Source organism: Chiloscyllium plagiosum, chromosome 6, assembly GCF_004010195.1.
Source record: "Chiloscyllium plagiosum isolate BGI_BamShark_2017 chromosome 6, ASM401019v2, whole genome shotgun sequence".
Taxonomy (NCBI): Eukaryota; Metazoa; Chordata; class Chondrichthyes; order Orectolobiformes; family Hemiscylliidae; genus Chiloscyllium; species Chiloscyllium plagiosum.
Window position 1 is genome coordinate 29,780,188 of NC_057715.1, and position 24,263 is coordinate 29,804,450.

The 24,263-nt window shown below is 38.7% G+C and overlaps 1 protein-coding gene across 5 annotated transcripts; it reads right to left on the reverse strand.

The window, feature by feature from the left end:
• Nucleotides 1-1,312: 1,312 nt before the first annotated feature.
• Nucleotides 1,313-23,905, reverse strand: pou4f1 (POU class 4 homeobox 1). Of its 5 annotated transcripts, none has more exons than XR_006311875.1 (7): nt 23,355-23,905; nt 22,661-22,806; nt 19,428-22,373; nt 17,110-17,247; nt 15,778-15,873; nt 8,336-9,020; nt 1,313-1,484 (listed from the first exon to the last, which is right to left on the reverse strand). XR_006311875.1 is itself a non-coding variant. In XM_043691435.1 (3 exons), the coding sequence occupies exons 1-3, from the start codon at nt 23,425-23,427 to the stop codon at nt 21,300-21,302; spliced, it is 1,293 nt and encodes a 430-aa protein (XP_043547370.1). In that variant the 5' UTR covers nt 23,428-23,905; the 3' UTR covers nt 19,132-21,299. The 5 variants fall into 5 exon arrangements, 1 of the variants encoding a protein (XP_043547370.1); XR_006311874.1 differs by lacking the exon at nt 1,313-1,484 and having other exon boundaries at nt 7,693-8,734; nt 8,995-9,020; XR_006311876.1 differs by lacking the exon at nt 1,313-1,484 and having other exon boundaries at nt 7,693-9,020; nt 20,921-22,373.
• Nucleotides 23,906-24,263: the final 358 nt, after the last annotated feature.

Genomic DNA, 24,263 nt, shown 5'->3' on the forward strand with positions numbered 1-24,263 from the left:
AGCACGTACAATACACTTTTTATGAAGTTAAATGTAGATTGAAAAGCTTTGTTTTGTAGATATCTGATAAAATGGCAATTCTGGACTGTAATGAAAGTAGGTTGATAGCAAAAACTGAGTCTATTTAGAAGGCTAAGGCTGTACATCAAACACATTAGGTGTTGGTTTTATAAAAGACATTCACACCACTTTAGTAGAAATTTAAAACTCAAAGATTGACATGCAATAAAAGAGGTGCACAGATTAGGGATTCTTTTTCTGTATTAAACTACCCATGAGTTAAACAAGACTGCAAATGAAAAAAAGTAAAACAAAATCTCCCATCCTCAAGTTTATTTAAGTATTCAATGCATTTGAAGTGCTGATCTGATGGACAAGGAGCAGGAATACAGTATCACTGTCATTGGATCTAGAAAGTGATATTTTGATACCTGAATACACTGGGAGGATGTTAATGAAGGTGCTTAATGCTGTCATTGGCAGTAAGACAATCCAGGGCACAAAGAGAAACAGAACTCGGATGTGGCTTGCCGTGTGGTTTATAATATTCAATTTGAAAAAAAAACTCAGGCCTCCAGAGGGGCTAGTCAGAAAAGCTGTAGACAGATGCTCTGAACCCTGGAGTCCACTGCAAATGCACTCAGGTCAGGCAGGAAGGTTAGAGCCATGTTGCTGTATAGAAGTGAACAGAGAAGAACTTTGGACTTTTATAACTTCAACAGGAAGATATATAATTTATTGTTATAATTACAAGCTTTGCTTATATTTAGAATCAACAAATTTTCTCTAAAATAAAATTTTGAAATAACATTTTGATATCTAACTACAGTATATACAGTAAGTTATTCTTTTATGGTCCATTTAAAGAAATTAATTGGTTAAATCACTGCAACTAATGTCTTTCACCTGCTATTTAAGTCAAACATTTTTCTAAAAGTTAACAGCATGCAATATTATAGTGTTTGCTTTTCAAATTTATGAGTTAATCATTAATGTTACAAGATAATTGAAAGAATTAGTGCAAATATCCAATCTTAGATAAGAAACTAGATTCAGCTACATTGTGGTGAAATGTCTATTATTGGTTTAATGTAAGCTATGACCAATCACATCAAATTTAAATAAACAGACTGCACACCTTCATATACCAGTTACTATTGCACATCATGGGCAGTATACAACAACTAGGTGAAATATATCAGACACTGAATATTGCTACCTGCTACTTAAATATATCCAATGCAGCTACTATGCTAGTCATAAAAAATGCAGATAGTAAAAAGGTTAAACCTCTTGTTAGACAAATGTGCTTTACTTTGCAATAGCTTTGAATTGAACTTTTATTCAATCTGTGTAATTCCACTTCATGTTGCTGTCACTCTCCACATGGCTTTCCATGAAACGACCTTTCATTGAGGGAAACAATTCTTGGAGCTTTTAGATCATAGCAGTCACTTTAATTGCAAGTCTCTGATTCGTGCACACTGTGAGAAAAAGACATGTTGAAATAGCATTAACATTTTTTTTTGCAGTATCTGGTTGTTTTCCACTATATTGATTTTAGTTATGAATATTATATAAGATTGGCTATAAATGAAACACAATGAGTGAAGTAATAGGTATAGGTAAGAATTTTGATTATGTTTATTTAGTCTCTTCTCACTTGAGAGACTGAAACACTGTCAACCACCTTGAGTGCTGATGTTCTTGGATAACCTTTTCAGGATGGTGGTGGCATTTGTTTACTGGTGTTATACACAAAAATGGAGCAAGCAAATTGGAAATGATAATTAGAGGGCTAAAGCGTATTGTGTTGTACACTAAAGCTCAAGCCAGATTTACTGCATAATGAAAATAAGCTGCATGGAGGTACTATACCTAACAATAAGATTGCAACTGCAAGGTTATTTTATTTTTCTCATGTCTTTACAATGTCATCAGATAAGGAAGAAAAGTATCAATTCTCGATAAATATCAAATCTATATTTTTTGTGGGAAAACAGATATATCAATAATACAGAAATTTGCATTTGTTTTGTTTCCACACTTACCATAATCACTGATGACCACCATTTCAAAACAAAGCAAGAACAGGGAAAACTGAGAGTGTAAACTATTTTTTAAATGAAGGAAGGATAAAGCATGCTTCACTATTAATGAAACCGAAATATTTCGAAGTCTGAAAATGCCACACAAGGTTCAAGACTTGTGCCTGCAGTGAAATAGTTCACTACATTGAGTAGTCAGTCTTTTGATAAGTCAATTCTGTTTCCCCTTTAATATAGGAATCCTGATTGATGCTGATATCATGTGGTTACTTTAATCCTATGCTCATGTACATTAATTCAAATATTATGACCTACAATAATGTAATATGTTAAATAAGGTGTCAACATGGTGAAAAAAAAACAATTTTTAAGTATGTTCTATTTACTTCTGTGAAGTAAAATGTAATAAATATAATACCATTATAAAAGTGGTAACATCTATATTTATTTAGCTATCCTATTGCTTTGAAGTGTTGATTCAGTTTAATTATTAAACCACTAAGGTAGTTCTTGAGTGCTGCATCATTCCCAGCACTAAGATTTATTACATCAACAACATTCATTAAATGTTCAAAAAGGAATCAGCCAACCACACAAAAAAAATTCTCAAGCAGGCTCATTAGTGCAAAAATGTTTTTTTGAACCTGATACTAAGCTAACAGTATATATTATGAACCAAGATTTCACACAGCTGAGAAAGAGAAAGAGTGTCACCTTTCTGACCACCTTCTTTTCTCTCTTCTGTGAATCCTCATTAAATATTTACTGTTGATTCTGAATGACCATCCTCATTATCCTTCGAATTCCATACAGATTCCCCAATGATGTCATGGAAATGTTAGACCCATTATGTTAAGGTAAAAATACCAGCTGCAGTGACCCCCCCACCCCATTTCCACCACTCCCAATCATGGAATATTCTGGAGACAGCATAAGAATTTCTTCATGAGATGCTATCAAAAGAAATAGCCCATAAACTACTGACTAATTCAGCATAAAGGCTGAACTTTAATTTACAATATTAAATACTGTACAAATCTGAAAATTGCAACATTGATATGTGATATTTCAGCGCCCACAAATAAATCTGTAACTGTTCTCCACCGAAATAATTTCTTCTATTCCTTAGAATTAGCAAAAGTATCATTTCTTGCCTATCTATGTGTGCAAGTCATGCTAATTCCTCAAACCATTTCATCTCATTAAAACTGACAGATTAGCTGAAGAAATCGGTGGATTCTGAACCAATGTATTTTGTGCAAGGCTGGTTTTGTACCAGCAAAGAAGTGCATTATAGGCACATGATCACGGTAATGGAAATATATGCAGCAAGTTTCCACTTTCAAACCAGTTTCAAGCTGCGCCAGATGCCCTCAATCACAACTCTGTTGAAGCGCAAAGAGTGCATTATTTACATGTGACCCAATTTCAAATGCGACCAGGTCTCTTTAAACTTTCTCTGTAATTGCAGAAAAAAACCTGCAAATTAACTGGCATACATAAACCTGGTATAAAATGTATACCCTATATACCTTAATGAAGAAAATTTATATTATGGTCATTTAATATTACTAATGTAGTGATCACAAACTTACTAAACTTATTAAAATTGGTACCTCAATTATGCAATGCACAAAAAACAGGAGGGCACTTCAGGGGAACATGATCTTTTGTACTAAGTACCAAGTAATATATTTGAATATTATTGCATGTGCAAGTAGGACAACTGATACCTTTTTCTGAGAACGTGGACAAGTCTAGACATTAAAAAATAATTTAAGGAGCCTTCCAGAGTTTATGCAAAGAATAAGTTGATTCAACACTGTGGGGATATCCTAATTCCATCCCTGGTTTCTGCTGGCAGTATATGGGAAGGGAGAAGAGCCGTAGGTTGGGAAAAGCAAAGTCAACATTTGTAATCCTGACTGTTATCTAGTGACTTTTGTTGAACGTCTGTCTGACCACATGGTAAATACTTCCCAAGAGTAAAGATCACCTATGGAGGTATCAGAGTGTGACTGGCACCCTTTAAACTTTACACCAGTAAAGAGTCAGTGATCGCAAGAGAAAATAAAGTGAGCAGTGTTAATAATGCAAATCTTGATTCTCACAGAGAAATCATTATAACATAGAAAAGGAAAAAAACATTTAAATTAATACTGACTACTAAGGTTTTTGGAAAGGCCTTTTTTTGTAAACATTATAGTGAGCTCAATATATATATACCAATATTAAGACACAAATCAGCCAGCAATTTGTGTGTGTGTTGGGGGGGGGGGGTTGTGGGGGTGGGGGTGGAGGGGGGTGAAGTCATGCATCATGAGTTGTAATTCTCAAAACATATCAAAATCAGAAAGAAACTTCCAAATGTTGCCAGGATAGACTGGGAGATTAGAATTAAAGAATCATTTTCAAAGTTATTATGGGCAACAAAATGCTCTGATCTACATTTCAAAACAGTTTATCTGGATTTCAACCCTATCAAATTAGAACCATGTATCTCTTTTATAGGTATATGTTATACTTTAGCTAACTGTTGTGCTGTACCGCAATATATTATGTGGTAAAATCTCATTGGAACATTTCAGCAAATTGAACTTTTCAAGTTATTGAAAATGCTGAGAAAACAAGACTGTGCATTACATCTTGCCAAATTATTCATAACAGCTGGCTCACTAGTGTTCCTAATAAGCAAGAAAAAGGAAGAAATTTTCTTACCACAGGAAATACTTCCCATATAAACAGTGAATCTTAAGCATCCTCTAAAGCATATGACCAGCAATTTACACTATCTTACCCTGCTTCTGTTAAAATATTTTAGAAGAATACACTCTGATTTCAAAGCTTGTAAAAGTTGTCAATAAATTGATGATCCACAAGCAAGTAAAGCAGCAATACAAACAGTTCCATTTTAGTTCATTTGTGTCCCATAAAACAATGAATCGAGGGGTAAATTATTAATGTCTGCAGCAATTATCACATCCTGTTGCTTTAAATGCTTTTACTATGATGGCTTAATTAGAGTTCAAAGACTTTAAAAAAACTGAACACGATATTCTCAGTAGTATGCCTCTGTTGCTGTATTGAGTTTGAATCTACATTTGCCCTGACAAAACAGCTTGATTTTTTAAAATAAAACTGAAATGGCAGAGATACCTCTGCTCTTAAAGGAGTGTAATAGGAACAAAGATCAATCTGAAGTTTTATACTTATTGTATTCATTTATTCTACATTACAGAAGAGTGAAACCACATTCATACATGCAAAATATAATAGTGTTTCACTTTGGCATGAATTGTATCTGTGTCCAATGATGAAGTATTTTAAAAATGAGAATATAATTATGGTCTAATTAGGTCTAATATAGATGACAATCCAAATAGTTATGCTAATTGATGCATTGATTACCAGGTTGGAAAGTAGATATCCTCTGGCAATATGGCAGTGATAATGAAAGACAGTAGTCTTCATCATGAGATCACCCTTTTCACTGTATGTTCAAAGGCTGCTTTGCTGAAAATGTCAATATGAAGATGCAATTTAATATTGACTATAAATGTTTCATTTATGACTAATGATTTAATAATACCTACAGCTTGAGCTATTTAGGTTGTTGTATTGACTTATTCAAATACCAATTGTTTTCATGGCAGTTAAGAATGGTTATTCACTTATATAAGCTCCCTGATAATGTATGTCACAAGCCATAAATGCACAGACAACTAATATAATCTTCAGCAATAAAGTTCATTATGTAATGAATTTTAGTATCTATTTGAAAGAAAACACACTTCCAGTCTTCTTTGCTCCATTATCTCAAGTTCCATTCTCAATCATAAATAACAATAATTTATGCACATTATTTTAACTGACATTTTAATGTAATATGTTGGAATTGAAGTAAGCTTTGGATGAAGGATTAAATAAAACTCATTTCCCTATAACCATTTTTAAGCATTTGTTCGAAATTTTATGGCACTATTTGGAAAAGAACAGGGAGATTTTTGCTTTACCCTGCCAAGAAACCTTTTTCAAACAATGTCACCAAAACAAAATCAGAGGTAATCAAGTGCAGTTGCAGAATATTGAACTGTGCATGTGACTGTCATACTTCTTTGCACAGGACTTCAAAATAAGTCTTCTTAGGCAAAGCATTTCAAAAAATGTTCAAGTATAATAGGATGTACCTGTATATAAATTTCAGGCATTATTTTCAAATCTGGGGTACACTATCTTGCATCTGTGTTCAATTAATATACACTCATTAATTCTGCATTATACGTGAATGAAGCTGAACAAACAATCTGAAGTGCTTAATAAACAACTGGTACTTCAAAACAGAAGCCTTCTACTTACACCATATTGTACTTCATCATTAAACTGTGGTCATATAATGCTATAATGAGAAACATTTGTTTCACGCACTAATTTTATTCCTTAGCCTTTAAATATAGCTCTTTTATCTTCCCAGAAACTTGATGCATAATAAAAACATGTTGTCTTTACAGTCGCAAAGTGTTTTCATGAGCAAAATGCATTGTTTTAATAATGGCTCAATTACTGAGGGTCTTATTTTCCTCAGTTCAAATTAGTAGAGTGAATTACTATTTTACTTTATAATTTATGGCTTGCTAATGAAATTGTAGCAAACAACAATTTCAAAATGTCTAATTTCAGCGTATATAATTTCATGAATAACAGTGACAATTCTGCTCTTAGCTATTTCAATATAGGAGGGTGTTCAGTTCTTGATAATAGGATCATTAAACATTTTCAGTAATTATCTATCTAATAGTCAAAATTGGAAGAGTGATCCATTTACTTATTTCTTTTAATTAAATGAGCTATAACCAAAGTTCAAATCAAAGAAAGACCTGGCAATCCTCACAATTATTGTTGGATTATGCCCACTTATACCATCCAGTTTTGACACCAATGGAACTTGGTACAACCAATGTTGGTAAGTCAAGTTAACATGAGGCCGGTGGGCCCATATACCATTATGGGAGCACTTCCAACACCTATCTACACCATTTTCCTTGAAAAGTCAATTTCCTGGACAATATAGCTCAAATTCTTCACCAGCCTAGAGATGCCATAGATTCTACTCTCATTCCTTGTTTATAGGTATCAAACATTTATTTTTAAATTCTATATTATTTTCAGGATTTCAGGGTTCTTCCCTTATATGGAACTATCTGGTGTGCCAATGTTTTCTCTTACCTTTATCTCCTCAGGATTTGGTGAGTGATCATTCTTACGATAGAGTCGATGGCCTACTTATTGTTTTTATTCTCAGAAATGGGATGTAGAGATTTTGTGCATTCTAAGACCAATCATGAACTCCAGATATCTATCATATTTGACATATTCTGGCCCATTGTTATCTCAAGGATATTTCAATGGTCTACAGACATAATTCTTTAAGAAGTGTGATGGAACTTCAAGGTTAAAAATCCTACAACATTCTGAAAGATCCAGTCTTTCTTATTTAAAATCACACAACAATAATCAACATCAGCACTATGAACTACATGATTGTGTATCAGTACTTTATCTTACTGACTTTATGATAGTCATCAATTAAGTTTTCCTTATGCCATTTCATTGCCTGTTTGTCCTGTACTACAGGTGTATATATTGGTCACTACCATTCGCATTGTCCTAATGTCCTTTATTCAATTTTATTCAATCCAAATAATTTGTACAATGCAATAGAATACTATGGCATAAAAACAAGTTATATGATCCACCAAGTCTCTAAGAATATTTATTTTCACCTGATACATCAGGTCTAATGCATATTCTTGCTTGATCTACATGTCCTTTTATAATAATTTTAAAACAACCATTTTACTTTCAAAAGAATTTATAAATTTTACAAAACTGATTTTACTATAGGATGTCTCTGTGGATTTTCCACACTTGTCCACAGTAGAATGATCTTTAGAGTGATAATGAAGCCAATATATAATCCTAAGAGTAAAATGATGGCATGCTCCAACAATAAAGGAAAATCTATTCTTTGTACTATGAGTGTATAGATGGCGGTTAATACATTTACACAGTAGCAGTAATAACAAACTCTTAATGCTTTCAAACAGTTCATGAACAACTTTGATAACATAATAATGTGAACAAGAGCAGAAAGGTAATTATTTCAGCTCATTTGGTCACTTATGCCAATAATGCAGAACTCAAAAATCATTGCCTATGTCCTGTAACTGATTTTGTCATTAAATGTCTATACAATGCCCATTAAAATGACTGATGTTCTACATATTTACCACTCTGAGCGTGAAAGGTCTGTATCCAATCTCTTCCCTCTTCTGAACTTCATCCGACGTATTCTGTTGGTCAGTCTCTAAGTTATGACAACTTCATAGATTCAAATAGCTGATTCCCCTGAAAGTCTTGAGTATTTTAATAACTTTACCATCTTCATTTTATTTTCTGTAGTGTAACAAACTTTACATTTACTGTCTCTTGGACTGGTTATAAGATGTATGTCAACTATTGTGATTTTGTTCTTCTATTAAAGTGTCCAGAACAGCATTCAGAATAGAGTGGAAATGAATCAATGTCCTGTTTAGACTACTGCTTCTGTTTCATTAGTTTGTGCTTCGCAAATCAAGATGCGAATTGATTATTCATCAGTGTCACACTGTACATGCAGGTTCAACAGTCTTGAAAAATATAAAAGATAAATGTTAGAAAGTTTGCTGGTCTAGAGTTTTCTTCAGTAATTTTACAGTTTTGAAGGAATCTGTCTTAATGAAGATTGTAGTTTATTTGCCAACCATTTTCTATGCATTCTAATGAAACTCCTTAATACATAATTTATAGCATATTTAAATAATGCTCCCAAATCTGAAATTAATGTAACAAATTGTTAATGAATGAGTCAATGTGATGCAAACATTTTGATTGAACAACAGCTTCTGACCTCTTGTAGTTCTTTTTCAAGAAGAACTGAAAGAAAACATAAGAGTAATATGAGAACACCGTAAGGACAGTCATACACATGTAGAAAGATTTTAAAATAGTTGCCTAAAGACCATACTAACAGAGAAATGTTAGAAAAGTGAACATTAGAAGTTAAATTCCTGAAGGGTCATGCATAGGATATTATACGCAGAATGATGAAAAGTAAGAAATCAAGAAATTGCCATGGATGAAATACCCTTCAATCAATTCCAGTTGTGTTTATAAGCGAAGTTTTCCCAAAATTGACAGCCACAGCACGAAACAAGTGGGAAACCTTGTTACAAATTATTGCACATGTGCACCACGTGGGAAGTTGGGAGGTGTGAGATCCACATCAATTGAAGTGAACGCAAAATTCCCAGTATGTACCATATCATTTGTCATGGTATGGTCTGCAAAATCTTTCTGTTCCTTAAGATCACCAACACAAGTCTGGCTGTAACTTAGATACTCTTTTTTCACAGTGAGTATCCACCTGTACCATGATGCAGTGGGTTATCGGAAAACACCCTAACAACAGCTTGCCAAGTGTGATTTGTCTTTCTCAACTTTCAGGAAATGCTCCTTTCTGCATTTACAAAGTTAAGAATCCTGATGAATGATGGACGGATTCTTCTGTCTGTCGACACATTTCGCTGGTTACTGCGCGGTTTCTAATCAGGTCTTTTTTTTCGGTTAAATTGTAACAAAGTGTGCTTTACAATCTTAAAACCTACAGTGAATGATAAGAACAAACAGAAAAATGTACTGTACCCAAAATTATGTTATGAACAAGAGTCTGAAATAATATTTCACTTTTATAAGCAACCTGTTGTGTTGTATTCCATCTGAATTTCTGTGGCTAGCTTTCGGGATTACCAAAGAAAAGTTTTTGAGAAGTTTTAGCTATTTGAAAAAGATATAAGTGGCGCATCCCTGATATAACGTTGACCTATATCGTCCAACCAGCTGCTGGTAGGTCTTGAGTCGAAACCTTTTTGATGTTTCTTTGATGTAAACCATCAAATTATACAATCGACCGCAGTCCTTGGAACTAGTATATCTTTCAGTCTTTGAAGTATTTGCATCGTCTCTAAATGTTCGTGGTTGTCAACTTAATAATGACGTTTATATAAACTATTTTGTGTTTTATTAATGCAACGTGTGCTTTTAAATCATAAAGGTTAATAATCGACCTTCTATCTATCCTGCGCATTAAAAATTCTTACTTCTGGCTTTCTTTGTTCTAGTCACAGAAAATGTTGAAGGGTGGGGAGTGGGTGAAATGCCAGTCATCTATAAAATGACATCGTTTACATGAATCGAAAATGAAGCAATGTTAATTAATTTTAAGAGTAAAGTGTAATCGGCAACTGATCTCTAAAACTAGGGAGCGATTGTTGTTGACCTCGACTTTGACACGTGTTTGCAACACATGTTGGAACGGCTTTTCCGTAAACAGTCTTGTCCTTTAGTTTAACTTGTACATCAGCAGACTGTGCTACTAATGCAATGGACTAAGTCTTCTGAAGCCTGCTTACTGCTCAAATATTAAGAGAAGTGAGAGGTTCATTGCTTGGGTGTGTGCCTGCGTGTGTTGAAAGGTGAATGTTTAACGCTGTCTTTCTGTGCGGTACATACCTGTCTGTTCACGAGTTCTGTGTTCCATCTATATATATGTGCTTATTCAGTTATGTCAGTTCCATATGTTTTGCCCAGGCAAAGATTGTAAGTTGTATTTGTGCTATGTGTCTGCACATTTAAACGTCTCTTGGTGTATACATTGAATTTATACTGTTTGCGTCTGTGTATGTACGCATTATGTGTTTATTACTTTGCATGTTTAGTACCTTTTTCTATGCAAGTTTTATGAGCTTGCGCCTGTGCATGTTTTCTGTATGTCGCTGTATGCCCAAAAGCATGCACTGCGTGGGCACATGCAGACTTGTGTTTGAACATGTTATATTTATGGTGTTAGCTGTATTATATGCATTGTGTGTGTGACTCTTTACGGCTGCTGTTGATTGTACAATGTCTACAGGGGCAAGTCAGACCTCCTGAAAAGACAAGCTCCTGGCAGCTGTTTCGAGTCCGTTTTCACAATATCTCCAAGCACCTACAGGCGATAAATGATCATCTGGATTCTACATTTGCAAACCTGCTGGAATAAATGTGACTTCTGGGTACCAAGAGGTCAAGTACGGCTGCTCAAATATTTTTCTTACAAAATGACGGATTTATTAGACAAATAAGTAGCCCGGCTGATGCAAAAACCCCAGTGATTGAATTTTTACGTTAAGTCAACAACAACTCGAACTACATCAGTGCCCCGAGATTTAGTGATGATGGCTGAGATTACTCAACAAATAGGATTTTGAAATGAATACAGATTTCTAGGGATCTGCTCTGACACTTTTCGCTTGATAATTCCTCCACCGAACCGCGCAGCTACCCCTCCTAGGGTTGCTATTGATACCAGTGTCTCAGATACGAGGCTATAGTATGTAAAAGAGTATTTGACAACTTTCAGGTCATTAATTAATTGGAGGTATCCAATGACTAAAAATCTCGATGCTGTTTTTAATGGTTGTGGTATTGGTTGTTAGACAATCAAGATTTCTAAGATAATCCTTTAGTAAGGTCACTTTCTCCTCACTATCCAATTGTTTGCCTGGCTCCAAGTTGTTGCCATGTGGCTTAATTTGTGAGTTTATTTACCAAATCATCTTTTCTTTTATGAAATGTTGACTCAACTCGACTGGAGCATAGTGCTTGAAGACAAGTGGCTATGAAACCCACTGTTACCTTTATTTGCAAAATTCTGCTTGCCCCTTTTCCCCGAACGCTCCATTTTTGAACAGCTGATCCGACTCCAGGAACTGTGCTACACAGTTCGTTTTTGGCTGGGAGCTGTTTGTTTTCAGTGAAAAGCGTGGCACTGGCCGTGATGCTGAAATTTCTCCCCTGTTTGGCCCCGTTACCATACAATCTTTCCAAGAAAATATTTCATCTGTACTTTCAGATTGCTAAATGCAAAAAAAAACCTGACAGCTGAATCGTGCTCATTCCTGTCCGATGTGCTGGTAGCAAATAATATGTAACACCTAATAAATCCAGCTGGCGTTCTCTATATAGCCTCATGCAGAAATAATTATTGTCCTGCCCTGCTGATGTCAAAAGGCCTCTTCGTCTCATCTGTCATGAAACCAATTTCACTTTATTTACATCCATTTGGTAGTTTAATTACTGCGCTGATGAATAGCCTAAAGGAATTAAGTTACGATTCCTTAGAAACCTAAATCGACAGATATATGGGCTTTTTCTTACTGAACAAAAAAAAATCTGCATGCTTGTGTGCATGAAAATTAGACAAGGATGCACTGTCTCTTGTTGGCAGTCAGTTTGCACCTCGTTCTTTCCACTCGGGGAACTTGAAGCGTGAGTGTGTGTTTATTTTAAGGCATTTCACTCATACTCGACCCAATAGACTAAAGAAACAAGTCGAAACTGTATTGTTAGACTCTATCTGCTTTTGCTTTGCATTGGTTTCGCAAACTCCATGTGACGCGCAATAGTATTTTTGTTTTAATCATAAACTTTATAATCACTTCAGAGGCCTTTATATTAACATTTCAGCCAAGAATCACCAAATATGTAATAATGCTAGGATTCGGGACACAGCGGGGAAATAGCTCCTGTTCTTTACCATTGCCGCCTTTGCTAATTTGCCTGTCGTAAGACACACCAGAAGTTGTCCACACTAATCCCACGTCAAGTTTCAGGATAATTTCATTGATATTGCTGGACATCTTACAATCTGAAAGATGGCGCTGTTTTGTTTTCACATTTGGCCGCGATATCATTGTCGCCATTTGCATGGGTCGTACGTGACCACTGGTCTGGATAAGTCTCTTTTAGCAATTTGCAAAATTAGCCTGAATTCATTTTATAATTAGTTGTAAACGTTGCGGACCTCTGTTTGGGAGAGGGTTAAAATGGGTTTGATGAGACAATTTTTACTCGGATAAAAGTACAGGTCACTCTTGGCCGACCCAACAACAACTTCAACACCGCTTTATAATTCAGATCTTTCGAAACACGTGAGTGGCGCTGAATTTCTCTGTCGGTTTGGTCACGTTGACCAGAAGTTACTCCCAGGGGCACTTTACAAAATCGTATTTCAGTTTCTCTTGGGTGCAGCTATACATTCGTCCAATGACGCAGTAAACATATTATCGTGATTCGGATTCTGAATTTAAAATGAGTGTCTGAATTAGAGAAATGCTTCCGATTTGCTCTTTACAATTTCGTAACAAATAATTCCACTCTTTTCGACAGTGTTTCACAATATTCAGCACTTTGCCAAATAGACGACACAACAATATCTCCTTATATGTAATCTGTGTAAGAATACAGATAATTGAATTACTAAATGCCCATTATTTATGTTATTGTCAAGTGCCAAACATTATCTAACGACTTCGTATTTACTGCAGAGAGGAACATTCAATACTTAAGGAAACTAACATCCTATTAAAATTGTAGCTTCGGGCTTTTGTGATCAATTCCATGTGCAAATGAAAATCGAAAGTATTGAGTTGGTCACACACCTTGATTTGGGCGGGAGACAGGGAGGCTAAAGGTCACTGGTCATCTTAGAAGGGGTATTCTATTTTCTTTGAAAAGGTCAGACTTTTCCTTGAGATACTGTGATCGTTTTGGGAGGTGCTGGCACGGTTAGAAAAGGTGGGGTGGCTGGTGTTCTGGCGTGTTTCCTTTTGATTAATAGATACATGTGGCAAACGGCCCGACATATGGTGTGCGAAGCAGCTTGAAATGGTACCTAAGGCATCCCCTACGGCGATTAACATATTAGAGGCTTTTGTGCCGTCAGACAGTCAGACTTCATCTTCTGTACGCCTCGTAAAGTCAGAGCACAGAGCTGTTTGATAGGCTTTCAATAATGCATTACTGCCAATGACAGACTTATACTTAAAGGGATCCCAGCTCTCATGCCTTTTATATAAAAAAATCACTTTAAAATAGAGGTTCAAAGAGATGAATAGAACTGCTATCGCAAGCTCCCCTTGTAGAATTTTAAACTTCAAATGAGGCACTGCTACAAAACGCTTGTTTTCTTGATGTTTTCCACAAATTTATGTAGTATGGAATTTTATGGTGCATTTATCTAAGAAGAACCGAGCATGTCAATAAGCATCCGACTACACTGCAACCACGTTTCGAGATGTTACTGCAGAACGACTGCAATGTTGCATTTATCTAGCATGGTCTTTAAAGACGTTTAAACAAGTCGAAGCAATTGTTTTGCCATGTTAGATTGCACTCGCCCGCTGTTTGTTACGTGTGCCTTACTGGTGTCATAGCAGCGTCTTTGACATCCAGTGATGTTAGTTTCTACAAAGAAAAAGCGTAATGTTCACCCCGATCAACTTAAAACTAAGCGAAGACTTTTGGTATCGCAAATTGCAATACAACCTAACAAGACAAAGCAGAAATTGCGAAAATTGGCTGTAGCGAATCGACACCCTTAAAAAGACGTTATTTGGTTCTTCCTTAAAATTAAATTTTCAGTGTATCATCAGCAAAAACGATCTGAAGGATAGTCTCGGTTTTACAGCACAAACAAATCTACTCGCCCCTCTAACAACGCTGGTCCTTGCAAAGTCGCTAACACTGTATTACAGAATATTTATCAATAATGTTCCAAAATAAAGCTATTTGGTAAGTTATGCGCCTTTATGTAATTTGCTAAGCAGCAATTTACTGGTCATGAGATCTAAGTAAGAACTGGATTCAGACAACCGTTTCCTGTCCAACTCAAGTTGTGCCTTACTGTAAGTTCTCCATTCACCAAAATGCCCATCATGTCGAGATTAGAAGAGGACCGTATACCGCTATTATAATTTAGCGAGCTTTGTTATTGACCAAGAAAATGAAATAAGTTCGTACCATATCATTGTCATTACATTTTGACCGCGCAGATAGTTTGAAATAATGGAGGCTATGTAATTTTTTTCCCCTTAAAACTGTAGCTTGCGAAGTAACGTTTTTACAGGGTCGTTGAAAAAAAAGTATCTTAGCCACTGTTGAACTGTGTAATTTCCTGACATAGCATGATTCCGTGCAATGTATGAGCAGTCGCGCGGAACCCCGAATTCAATTGGATTTTCCAGTGACTGATAAAAGTTTTTTGCAAACTTTTATCTAGGCTATTATCAGAGACTGTCGCTATCGATCGGCCGCAGGTAAAAGTAAACGTAGAAGAGGCAGTCTCAAGGGATGAAATTGTCATAATCTGCAGAAGATAGACATTTTTTCGATTTCATAAGTCGTTTAGTTACTTTGTTGGCTTTCGGGCTTTTGTTTTGCTCTCTGGTGGTGAGAGTTGGCTGGTGAACCATCACACGATTTCACAGCAGATGAAACGTAGAGGGGTTTGGAAAGACACGTTATGCAACTCGAGTTGCGAACTTAAATGCGGTGCTGCCTGTTATATTCCCATAAACATTTGACCCCGTTAAACATCGTTTATATTCATTACATATTGCTATCTGTATACCGCGTTTCTGTCGCCGACATAAATTTGATGAAACTGCCTGTTTATTGAAACCGTTTGAATTACTGTATTGTGTCAAAAATCTTACGGTCATAATGTGCCCAAATAGGGTGAAGGTAACGAAACAAGCCTTGCAGCTGGGCAAGATCTATAATAGATATTTAAGATAAAGTAAATAATCCTTACCCCATTAAAATGTCTTTGTCTTGGCAGGCAATAGAAATAAATAGAGGTTTTTTCTGGGCAATGACTGCAGCTATACCCCTTTTTTTCCTCAACGCACTGAAAAAAAAATCAGGTGGTTGCTTGAAAATACTGCTTTTATATCAGCAGAGGCGATTAATGTTGCATTTAACTGCATTTAACATTTTTAAACGCGCATCATATCTACATAGGCTGAATCCATTTATTGAAAAATGAACAGTTGGGATGTCAATATTCATGAAATTTTAAAATAAGAATTCCAACAATTTGGCTGCAGTGACCAAGAAGAGATCAAACTAAAATACGGCGGATGCTGCAAGTCCGAAATAAAAACAGAAATGCTGCGGCAGATCTGGCACCATTTGTGGAGAGAGAAACGGAGTTAACTTTCCGAGTCCGATATGACTGCTGTTCGGAACTGAACTGGTCAGTTCCGATAAAATATACGACGTTGCTGGGGTTTTTATTTGGTATGTTTTCACCCTTTAAACTCCCATAATCTGAGATCACCGGTTTCATGTGGAAGAATCCATGCTAATGTTCCAATTAAATTATTCTGACACAGTCCGGGCCACGTAGGTCTCAAGCTTCATTAAATGTTTATTGCCAGTACATGACTGCCTGAGAATTCCCTGTGTAAATGAGTTTCCCATAGACTGAGCAAGCAGTAGAAATGATGAGACCTTGTGTTCAGTGTGGTTCATTCGGCATATGAAGACATATGATTAGGTCAACAGACCAGGTCAAAACAAGGCTTTAGGAAAGAACAATTTCGGAAGGCTTCGAAATAATGAGTATGGGGGGAGGGGGTGTCTGAACGTGCCCTGCCATTCTGGTTGAAGTTTCAAAGGTATCGACAGGTACTGCACTATTCTTGGTGCGGCTGTAGGTGGTCCTCGCCACCTTGACCTCTGACACTGCCATCTAGTGTTGCTTTTGCATTGTCGTTGATTGCAATGCCGCTTCGGAATTTGAATGGTCATCAAATGGATACTGCAAATTTACGTGGCAATATACATTTAACATTATTATTCACACAATAGACGGACATTTGCTTTTTTTCTTTGTTCAATCGCCGTCAAAAACTGGCAACACATTTATAATTACAATAAAACCCGAGTCTTTTTGTTTGAAAATCAATAATTGTACGAGGTTTATTGCTGCAAGAAATGGTCGAACATTTTGATCTGGGTGTCATTGACCAAATTTCCTAAACAAAGAACGTGCCAGCCACTTTAAAATAACTGATGTATTTCGATTTCTATTTACTTCCAAGCAATAGCCAGAGTTGAACAACTGTTTTTAAATTCTTACATTTGCTCTGTGCGCCGGGCGTGATGTTTGGTTGTCTCGCTGAATTGTTTTTTTTTGGCGAGGAAGTTTCATACTGGATGGGGGGAAAGTAGATAAAGTAACCGCTTCATTTGTGCAGTTTCCGTATTTCCGTGATTCCTGGCGTCAAAACAATTCAAGAATAAAAGTCATATAGGAAGGAGCGAAATGGAATAAATCGTTTGTTAAATGCAGTTAAAAAATAAATGTATATTAAATAAAGTTCAAAGTGTTTAAAAGCCTACTGGGACATTTTTTCTTATCAAAGCAGATTTTTCTTTCAAAGAGGGTTTTGCAGCGTGGCATACAACAAAGCTGTCGTGACAACAATTACCAAAGTTTTAATTAGCCTCTTGTCATCCTTCGCTTTATTAATTTGTTGAATCTCTTAACATGAATTATTTACAAAGCATTCGTAATTACATTTGTGAGAATCCTCTCAGATCTGACAGTGCAAAAGGCAATAATTACGATAAGGGAGCATGTTCGTGTTGCAGACAGTAGTTGCTGTGTCAGACTGATTTGGGCTGCTACTTTGCTGTGCATTACAAAAAAAATGAAATTAATGTCTTAGATTATCAAATAGTGGCGAGGTCTAACGTGTTGCATACTTCCACAATTTACAGTAATAAAATTAATAACAATCCGTAACTTGCATAATGAAAAAAAAACTTGCAATTTTATTTAAGGATAATTATGATATCCAATCCTTTCTTTTCATAAGACCAACAGACCTGCTTTGTGCGAATGACAAACTCTTCAATACTGCCTCTATACATCATAAAACGCTTTGTATCGAAGGAGAATAACCCGGGTCATCTAATTCGAATTCAGAAGCGATTATTGCATTAAAAGTAATTTAATAGCAGACTACACGTGCACGTGATCATATAACCGGCGGAACCGAATTCCAGGGAATTATTTTAACAGCAATGTCGAAAATGATTTCTTCAGGCAAACCCCAAGGTTTCTGGAATGAGCCTGGGTAACTCTGCAGTACTGGCGCGTTTATCTTGTTGAAGCAGCAGAGAAATTAGCCGGGGTATCAGACAGGAGGAAAAATCAATAGGATCACGGCAGTGAGTGTCTATTATTCATTTATGATGGTTTAATATAAGTTGATACCAATTGCCGAACAAGTGCTACATACGATTTCCACAATTCTCACGTTATTCCTTGTGGATCGTGACCCGTCATTTTCTAGGATTTGCTGTATTTTAAATACGGGTTTGTACACACTGCACATTTCCTTATAGCCAAATAAAGATGGAATGTAGCAGTAAAAAATTAACTTCTCATTGATATCAAAATTCAATATAGAACATATACGGGCCGGTGTCAGCGTATTATTTTGAAATCCAGTTGGTGTTCCAAAGGCTAATTTTCATGAAAATGTATTACTGTTCCTTTTTCATTTAACATAATGTAAATGTTGTCTTTTTTTTTGTTATACTGAGAGAAAGTCTCACATGCCATCAACTTAACCCTCCGCCCGTATTTTATTTTTGGATTGTCTCTAGATTTTGTTTCAATGCTTTACATGAATGTGAAATCTTACCTGGGTCACAGCTGGGGTTTTGAACAGTATGCGATCTTTGTGTAAATGTACAATGGATGTCCTTACTAATTATCTAATTTTATTCATGAATAATGGTCGCAACGATATTATATTGTCAGAGCTGAAAAAACATTTATAGTTCGGGTACTTCGCATTCAATATTTGCGTTTGTTCCAACTAACACCAACGAGATCAATGAAGCTAAGTAAGCCACCCGCACATGTTCCTATTCATTCAAAGGTGTAGTTGCATTTTTAAAAGTGTTATCTTTTGTTAGGGATCTTTCAACGCTTCCATTTTTTAGAAGCGCGAAAATATGATCGAGGGATCCAAAAGTTAACCCAAAACCTGTTAGCTGAAACTCAGGATGAAAACTGTTCTAGTAGTGCAGTAGGTGGCATCACATACTTCATCATGCCTCAACTCACTGCTCGCCTGACGAGAGAGGTTGAATGACATTTTGGCGTAAAAGCAAGGGGACTCGGGGAAAACATATATTTAACTTATAAGTTCTTCTGGTGAGAGATATAAAGCACCATTGTCCGAATTTTGAGACTTCTTTATTTTTAAAAAATGCATAATTGCAAATACCTTTTGCATGTTTTGTTTCTTAAAATCATTAGTTCCTTTCAAAACTCAGAACGAAGAGTTCGAACTGTTCAAATTCTGAAGTGAACATATCCGGTGTATGCTTTCGCGTGTGTTCATGGTTTAGAGCATGCACAGAGAACTTATAGACTACCTTCACATGATAACGGCGACGTTCGCAACCTTCTGGGGGGTTTTCATCTAACTGCTTAAACCTCAGTTTTACTAAGAACAAAAAAAAAGCACTCTTAAACAGACAGTTGTTTCCCTTTTTATTAATAAATGTGCTAGGACATATCTCCCTGTTGTATTTGGCTTACAGAAATAAATTAAATAAATAAGTAAATAAATTTTAAAAAACACAATTCAGGAGAAAGCTTGGCAAATATACATTGGACAGGGCTCGACTTAAAGTGAAACTTTTTTTCCTTTTACGTATGATGCACACGTGGTTGCAGTTTGTAAACATGTGCGCAAATTAAAAAGTTATTTACAATAAACACCTATATACAGTTATAAACAGGGTCATAATGTTGTGTCTAGTGAAAACAGGCAGTTAACAGTGAAATCACACTATCCACAAGGTCTATCAAGCTACGCTATAGTGCTCATTTCAGTTCCAAATGCATAGAATGTTTGCGCTGCAGACATAACATTTTTGTATCAAATTCATAGGCGCCAAATTCGGTATTCCATCCTCAGCTCATGCAGTTATTTTACTCCTGCGCACATATTTTAGATGCCTGCTAAAGGAGATATTCCTACCCAAAACAGAATCAATAATTTCGTGTGAGTATTTAATGCGCAAACTTTTGGTAGTCCTGTATCAAGCTTTAGATGCGAGAATCGCTTGAATTTTGATCGTAAACCTTAATACGCTAACATGTTTTCCATCCAGTACGATATACTAAACTCTGCAACATACTTTTAGTGCAATTACCAAAAAACGGAGTGCCGACAGCTAACGCCCGTTACATTTGACAAAAAAACAAAACCGTGATCTGATCAGCATGCAGACCTTTGGAAACGATTATCACTGTAAAATGTCAATTGTGATTTTTTTTGTATATTTTGCTTTTTTTTCTATTAAGAATTCAAAATAATTAATAATGAGGCTATATACCACGATCTGCATAAATACTGTCCCAAACGGCAAATCAAGTCAGAATATCCACAAGCACGACTGTGCTTCTTCTATCAGATAAACTGAAGGAAGGATGTTACATGGGGTGGGGGTGGCGGGGGGAACCACAACGTTATCCCTCTCCAGTAGTAAGTACTCATACCAAATCAATGGACGATCGTGCCTGAGCTTTTTTTTGTAACTGAAGCAATCGGCTTCTGAAAAGTCAGAATCGAAATGTCCTAACGCAACAGACTCCATGGGCTGGTGAATAACAGAAAGTTGTCGAGGTAACGATTTTTGTTGTTGTTGACAAAAAGGGACGAGAAAACGGAGCACAGCAGCATCAATGGAACACTGGAGTGAAATTATACCGAAGTGACTGAACATCAATCAACTTTTCTTCGCATTTTGTTTCCGTTAACAAGACAGAGGCCAGTCTGGCACGTTTACAGTTTTGTTGTTTTGTTTCCCCTTAAAAAAATCTAGAAATTTCAGCACAGAAACCGGGCGGTCTGAATTACCTGTGACTTGCATACTTCACCAATAATGTGAAAGAAAAAAAATAACACAAACACCACGATGCCTCAGAGACCGATGACTTCGCTTGGACCTCGTCAGGAGCTCGTCTGCAGACCTCCGCTCGCTCCATTACACAGTGAGATTCACACACACACACAAAAAAAGTACTGTGACCAAGTCCGGGAGGGAGCCAAGTGAGGAGGAACAACTATCCTCGGTCACCCCCAAAGAGAGAGAGAAAAAAATAACTTGTCTGTTATCGAGTCTGCCGGCGGGGGGTTCGAGGTGAGGGGAAGAGGGTGGAATAAAAGGTGGAGGTGGGGGTGGAGGAAGAAAGGTGGTGTTGGGGGGGGGGGAGGCGATCCCGCTTTTCTCTTGCAGCTAGTGGTTGGCGGAAAATTTCATTCTTTTCTGCTTCTGTCTTTGATTGCAAAACCAAACCCGCACAACGTTCTTTTTCAGGTCCAGTTTCTCGGCGATCGCCGCGATCTTTTCGGAGGAGGGCCGAGGCTGGACGGCGAAGTAAGCCTCGAGGGAGCGCTTCTCCGGGGCGGCGATGGACGTCCGCTTGCGCTTCTTCTCGCCGCCGTTGAAGATGTCGGGCTTGTTCATCTTGTCGCGGTGCGCGCCCTCCGCCTCCTCCAGCCACGCTTGCAGGATGGGCTTCAGCGCGATCATGTTGTTGTGCGACAGGGTCAGCGACTCGAAGCGGCAGATGGTGCTCTGGCTGAGCGAGCCCACGCCCGGGATCTTCAGGTTGGCCAGGGCCGCGCCCACGTCCGCCTGGGTCACCCCCAGCTTGATCCGCCGCTGCTTGAAGCGCTCGGCGAACGCCTCCAGCTCCCGCGGGTCGGCGTCCACGTCGTTGACCGAGGGCAGGCCGGACCCCGCCACGCCGTGGCCCACCAGGCCGTGAGGGTGCGGCGCCATGCCCATGGCCGCCTGGTGGGGGTGAGGGTGGTGGTGGTGATGGTGGTGGTGGTGGCTCAGGGGGCCCAGGCCGTGCATGTGAGCCGCGTGGGGGTGGGAGGAGGTCGACACCACCCCCCCGCCGCCTCCTCCAGCCCCACCACCACCACCACCACCTCCCCCACCACCCCCGTCCCCCCCTCCTCCTCCTCCTCCTCCCCCTCCTCCGGCCACTGCCATGGCCCCGGCCAGGGTCAGCGAGGACGAGCTGAGGTGGTCGATGAGCTCCCCCGGGTCGAGCGGTTGGTGCGGCTGGTGGGGATGGTGGTGGTGGTGGGCGTGGGGGTGCGAGGACAGGGCGGACGGGTGCGGCAGGGCGACGCTCGAGGTAGACGTGCATGGCACCGTGTTCATGGTGTGGTAGGTGGCATCCGGCTTGAACGGGTGGCTCTTGCCCTGGGACACGGCGATATCCACGGCCGCCAGAGCCTCGGCGCGGGCGAGCAGGGTCTCATCTAAGCTGGCGAAGAGGTTGCTCTGCAGTTGCTGTCACAAACAGAGAGAGAGGGGGGGTAGAGGGAGAAAGAAATAAACATGATCAACAGCTAATTCTCAACAGGGAATAGTCACTTTTAACACTTCACAAACATTTAAACCTACAACAAGAACGCTGAGAAACGAGTTGCAATCCTGCAAAAGGCATGGACGGACTTGAGCGAGCAGATAAAGAACATTTAAGCGGTATTTTGCCAGACGGTTGCCTTACAGCCACAACTTAGTCCATATTCACAACAGAGAGAGGGGGGGAGAGAGAGAGAGATAAAGGTACGTACCGGCGGCGCTGGTAGACAGGCTCTCCTTATTGCTTCCGAGCTGGAGTGCAGAGAAGTGTACTTGTGCTCAGGTAGGGTGTGATGCATCCCGAAGGCTGGCTGTTTGCTGTTCATGGACATCATTTTGAACACTGTACATAGGGATGCTAGAAAGAGGAGAGGAAGTGAGGCTGGAACTGTGTTTAAAGAGAACGCAAAAGTTGTGGGCACATATTACATATATGTGTGCATTCGTATTTTTTTTCGTCTTCTCCTTGCAAACATGTAGAGATATAAGTAGCTCTGTGTTGAACTGCAGGCCAGTTGCACACTCCTGCTCTATGTGTGTGTGTGTGTGTGTGTGTATGTATGTCTCTCTCTCAGTGAGTGCTGCCTCCCTATTGCTGCCTGGGACACACACAGGCTCCGCTTACACCTGCTGCCCACTCTCGGCCCAGCCCCCTCTCTGCGCTCGCGCGAGATCTGGGCGTCCCTCCCGCGCCAGCGCGTGCGGCCAAGCGGTTGCCCGGGAGACCAGCGCCGGAGGCCGCAGCCCATTGGACCGGCCCGTGGAGGGATTCGCGCAGGCGCGCTCGCCCACCCTTCATTGTTGATTGACAAACGCCCAGTCCCCACCCCTGTCCTCCCCTGGACCCCCACGAGGCTGCAAAGTCAGAGGGAAGGCGAAAGGAGACTACAGCTCCCACAATACAACCTCCCTCCCGTTCCAGCCGTTCAGGAGCACGTGGGAAATAACCATTCCAGTCACGGGAAGCGATTGCAAACATTGCAGAGGGCAGACGGTGGCGCGGCGTCCACGATCGAGGCTTTTGAATCTCTTGACAGCGCTAAACCTTCCCGAGCCTTGCCCAGATGCATCTGAAAAGTGGACCGAAGACTGTGCGATTCCCGCTGTTACTGAGCAATCCGAGCAGATGCTCTGAAGCTCCTTGCGCCCTCCGCGTGACAAAACAAAAATGCGTTTGCGAGTAATGACAGCTCCTGTTCGAATCAGCTCAACAAGTTTTAACACATCCAGGACGCAGCCCATCCAATTATTGATCAGTTCTGTCCACCCCTCCCTCCCCCTCCATCTCTCCCACGTTTGCAGTAAAGCGACGGCGCCTCCAGGAAGGGAATCGAGCAGACAACGGGCTCTCTTCGCGCGTTCTGCCTTCTGCCAGCATTTAAAAAAATGTTCCAAGGCCCATTAAACAAACATTACCGCCGGCGAGTGGGTGGGGGAGCAAGCAGAATGCGCACGCGCACTTCTCACATGCAAGTGTAGGAATGTATTCCTATTGCAACACCTCATCATTTTAAGGATACGATTGGAGTTGATGGTGTAGAAGTAATTATACATGTTTTTCGTGTACCTTTTGGAGAGGCAGCTTCACTGAGCTTCATCTTCGTTAACCCCCACTGGAAGCTATGTCAGTCTAGAAATTCCAACCCTCGAGAATATTATTCAATTAGTACGATCATTCTGCATTTTACCTGGAAACTTTTACACAGGGAATCATGAATGGAAATAAGAATGAACGGCAACATTTTATAAAATTAACAAGGCTCTTTACAAACTGATCTGAGTTGGTTATTTGGTTACTTAGAAGTGTTTAATATA

Bases quoted from the DNA above. Each gene is read 5' to 3' on its own strand.
- pou4f1 (XM_043691435.1), bottom strand. From the start codon at position 23,427: ATGTTTGCAATCGCTTCCCGTGACTGGAATGGTTATTTCCCACGTGCT. The intron at 22,807-23,354 runs GTTGTATTGTGG...TCCTCTTTCTAG, and splicing joins ACGGCTGGAACGGGAGGGAG to CATCCCTATGTACAGTGTTC. The intron at 22,374-22,660 runs GTACGTACCTTT...TGTTTGTGACAG, and splicing joins CCTGTCTACCAGCGCCGCCG to CAACTGCAGAGCAACCTCTT.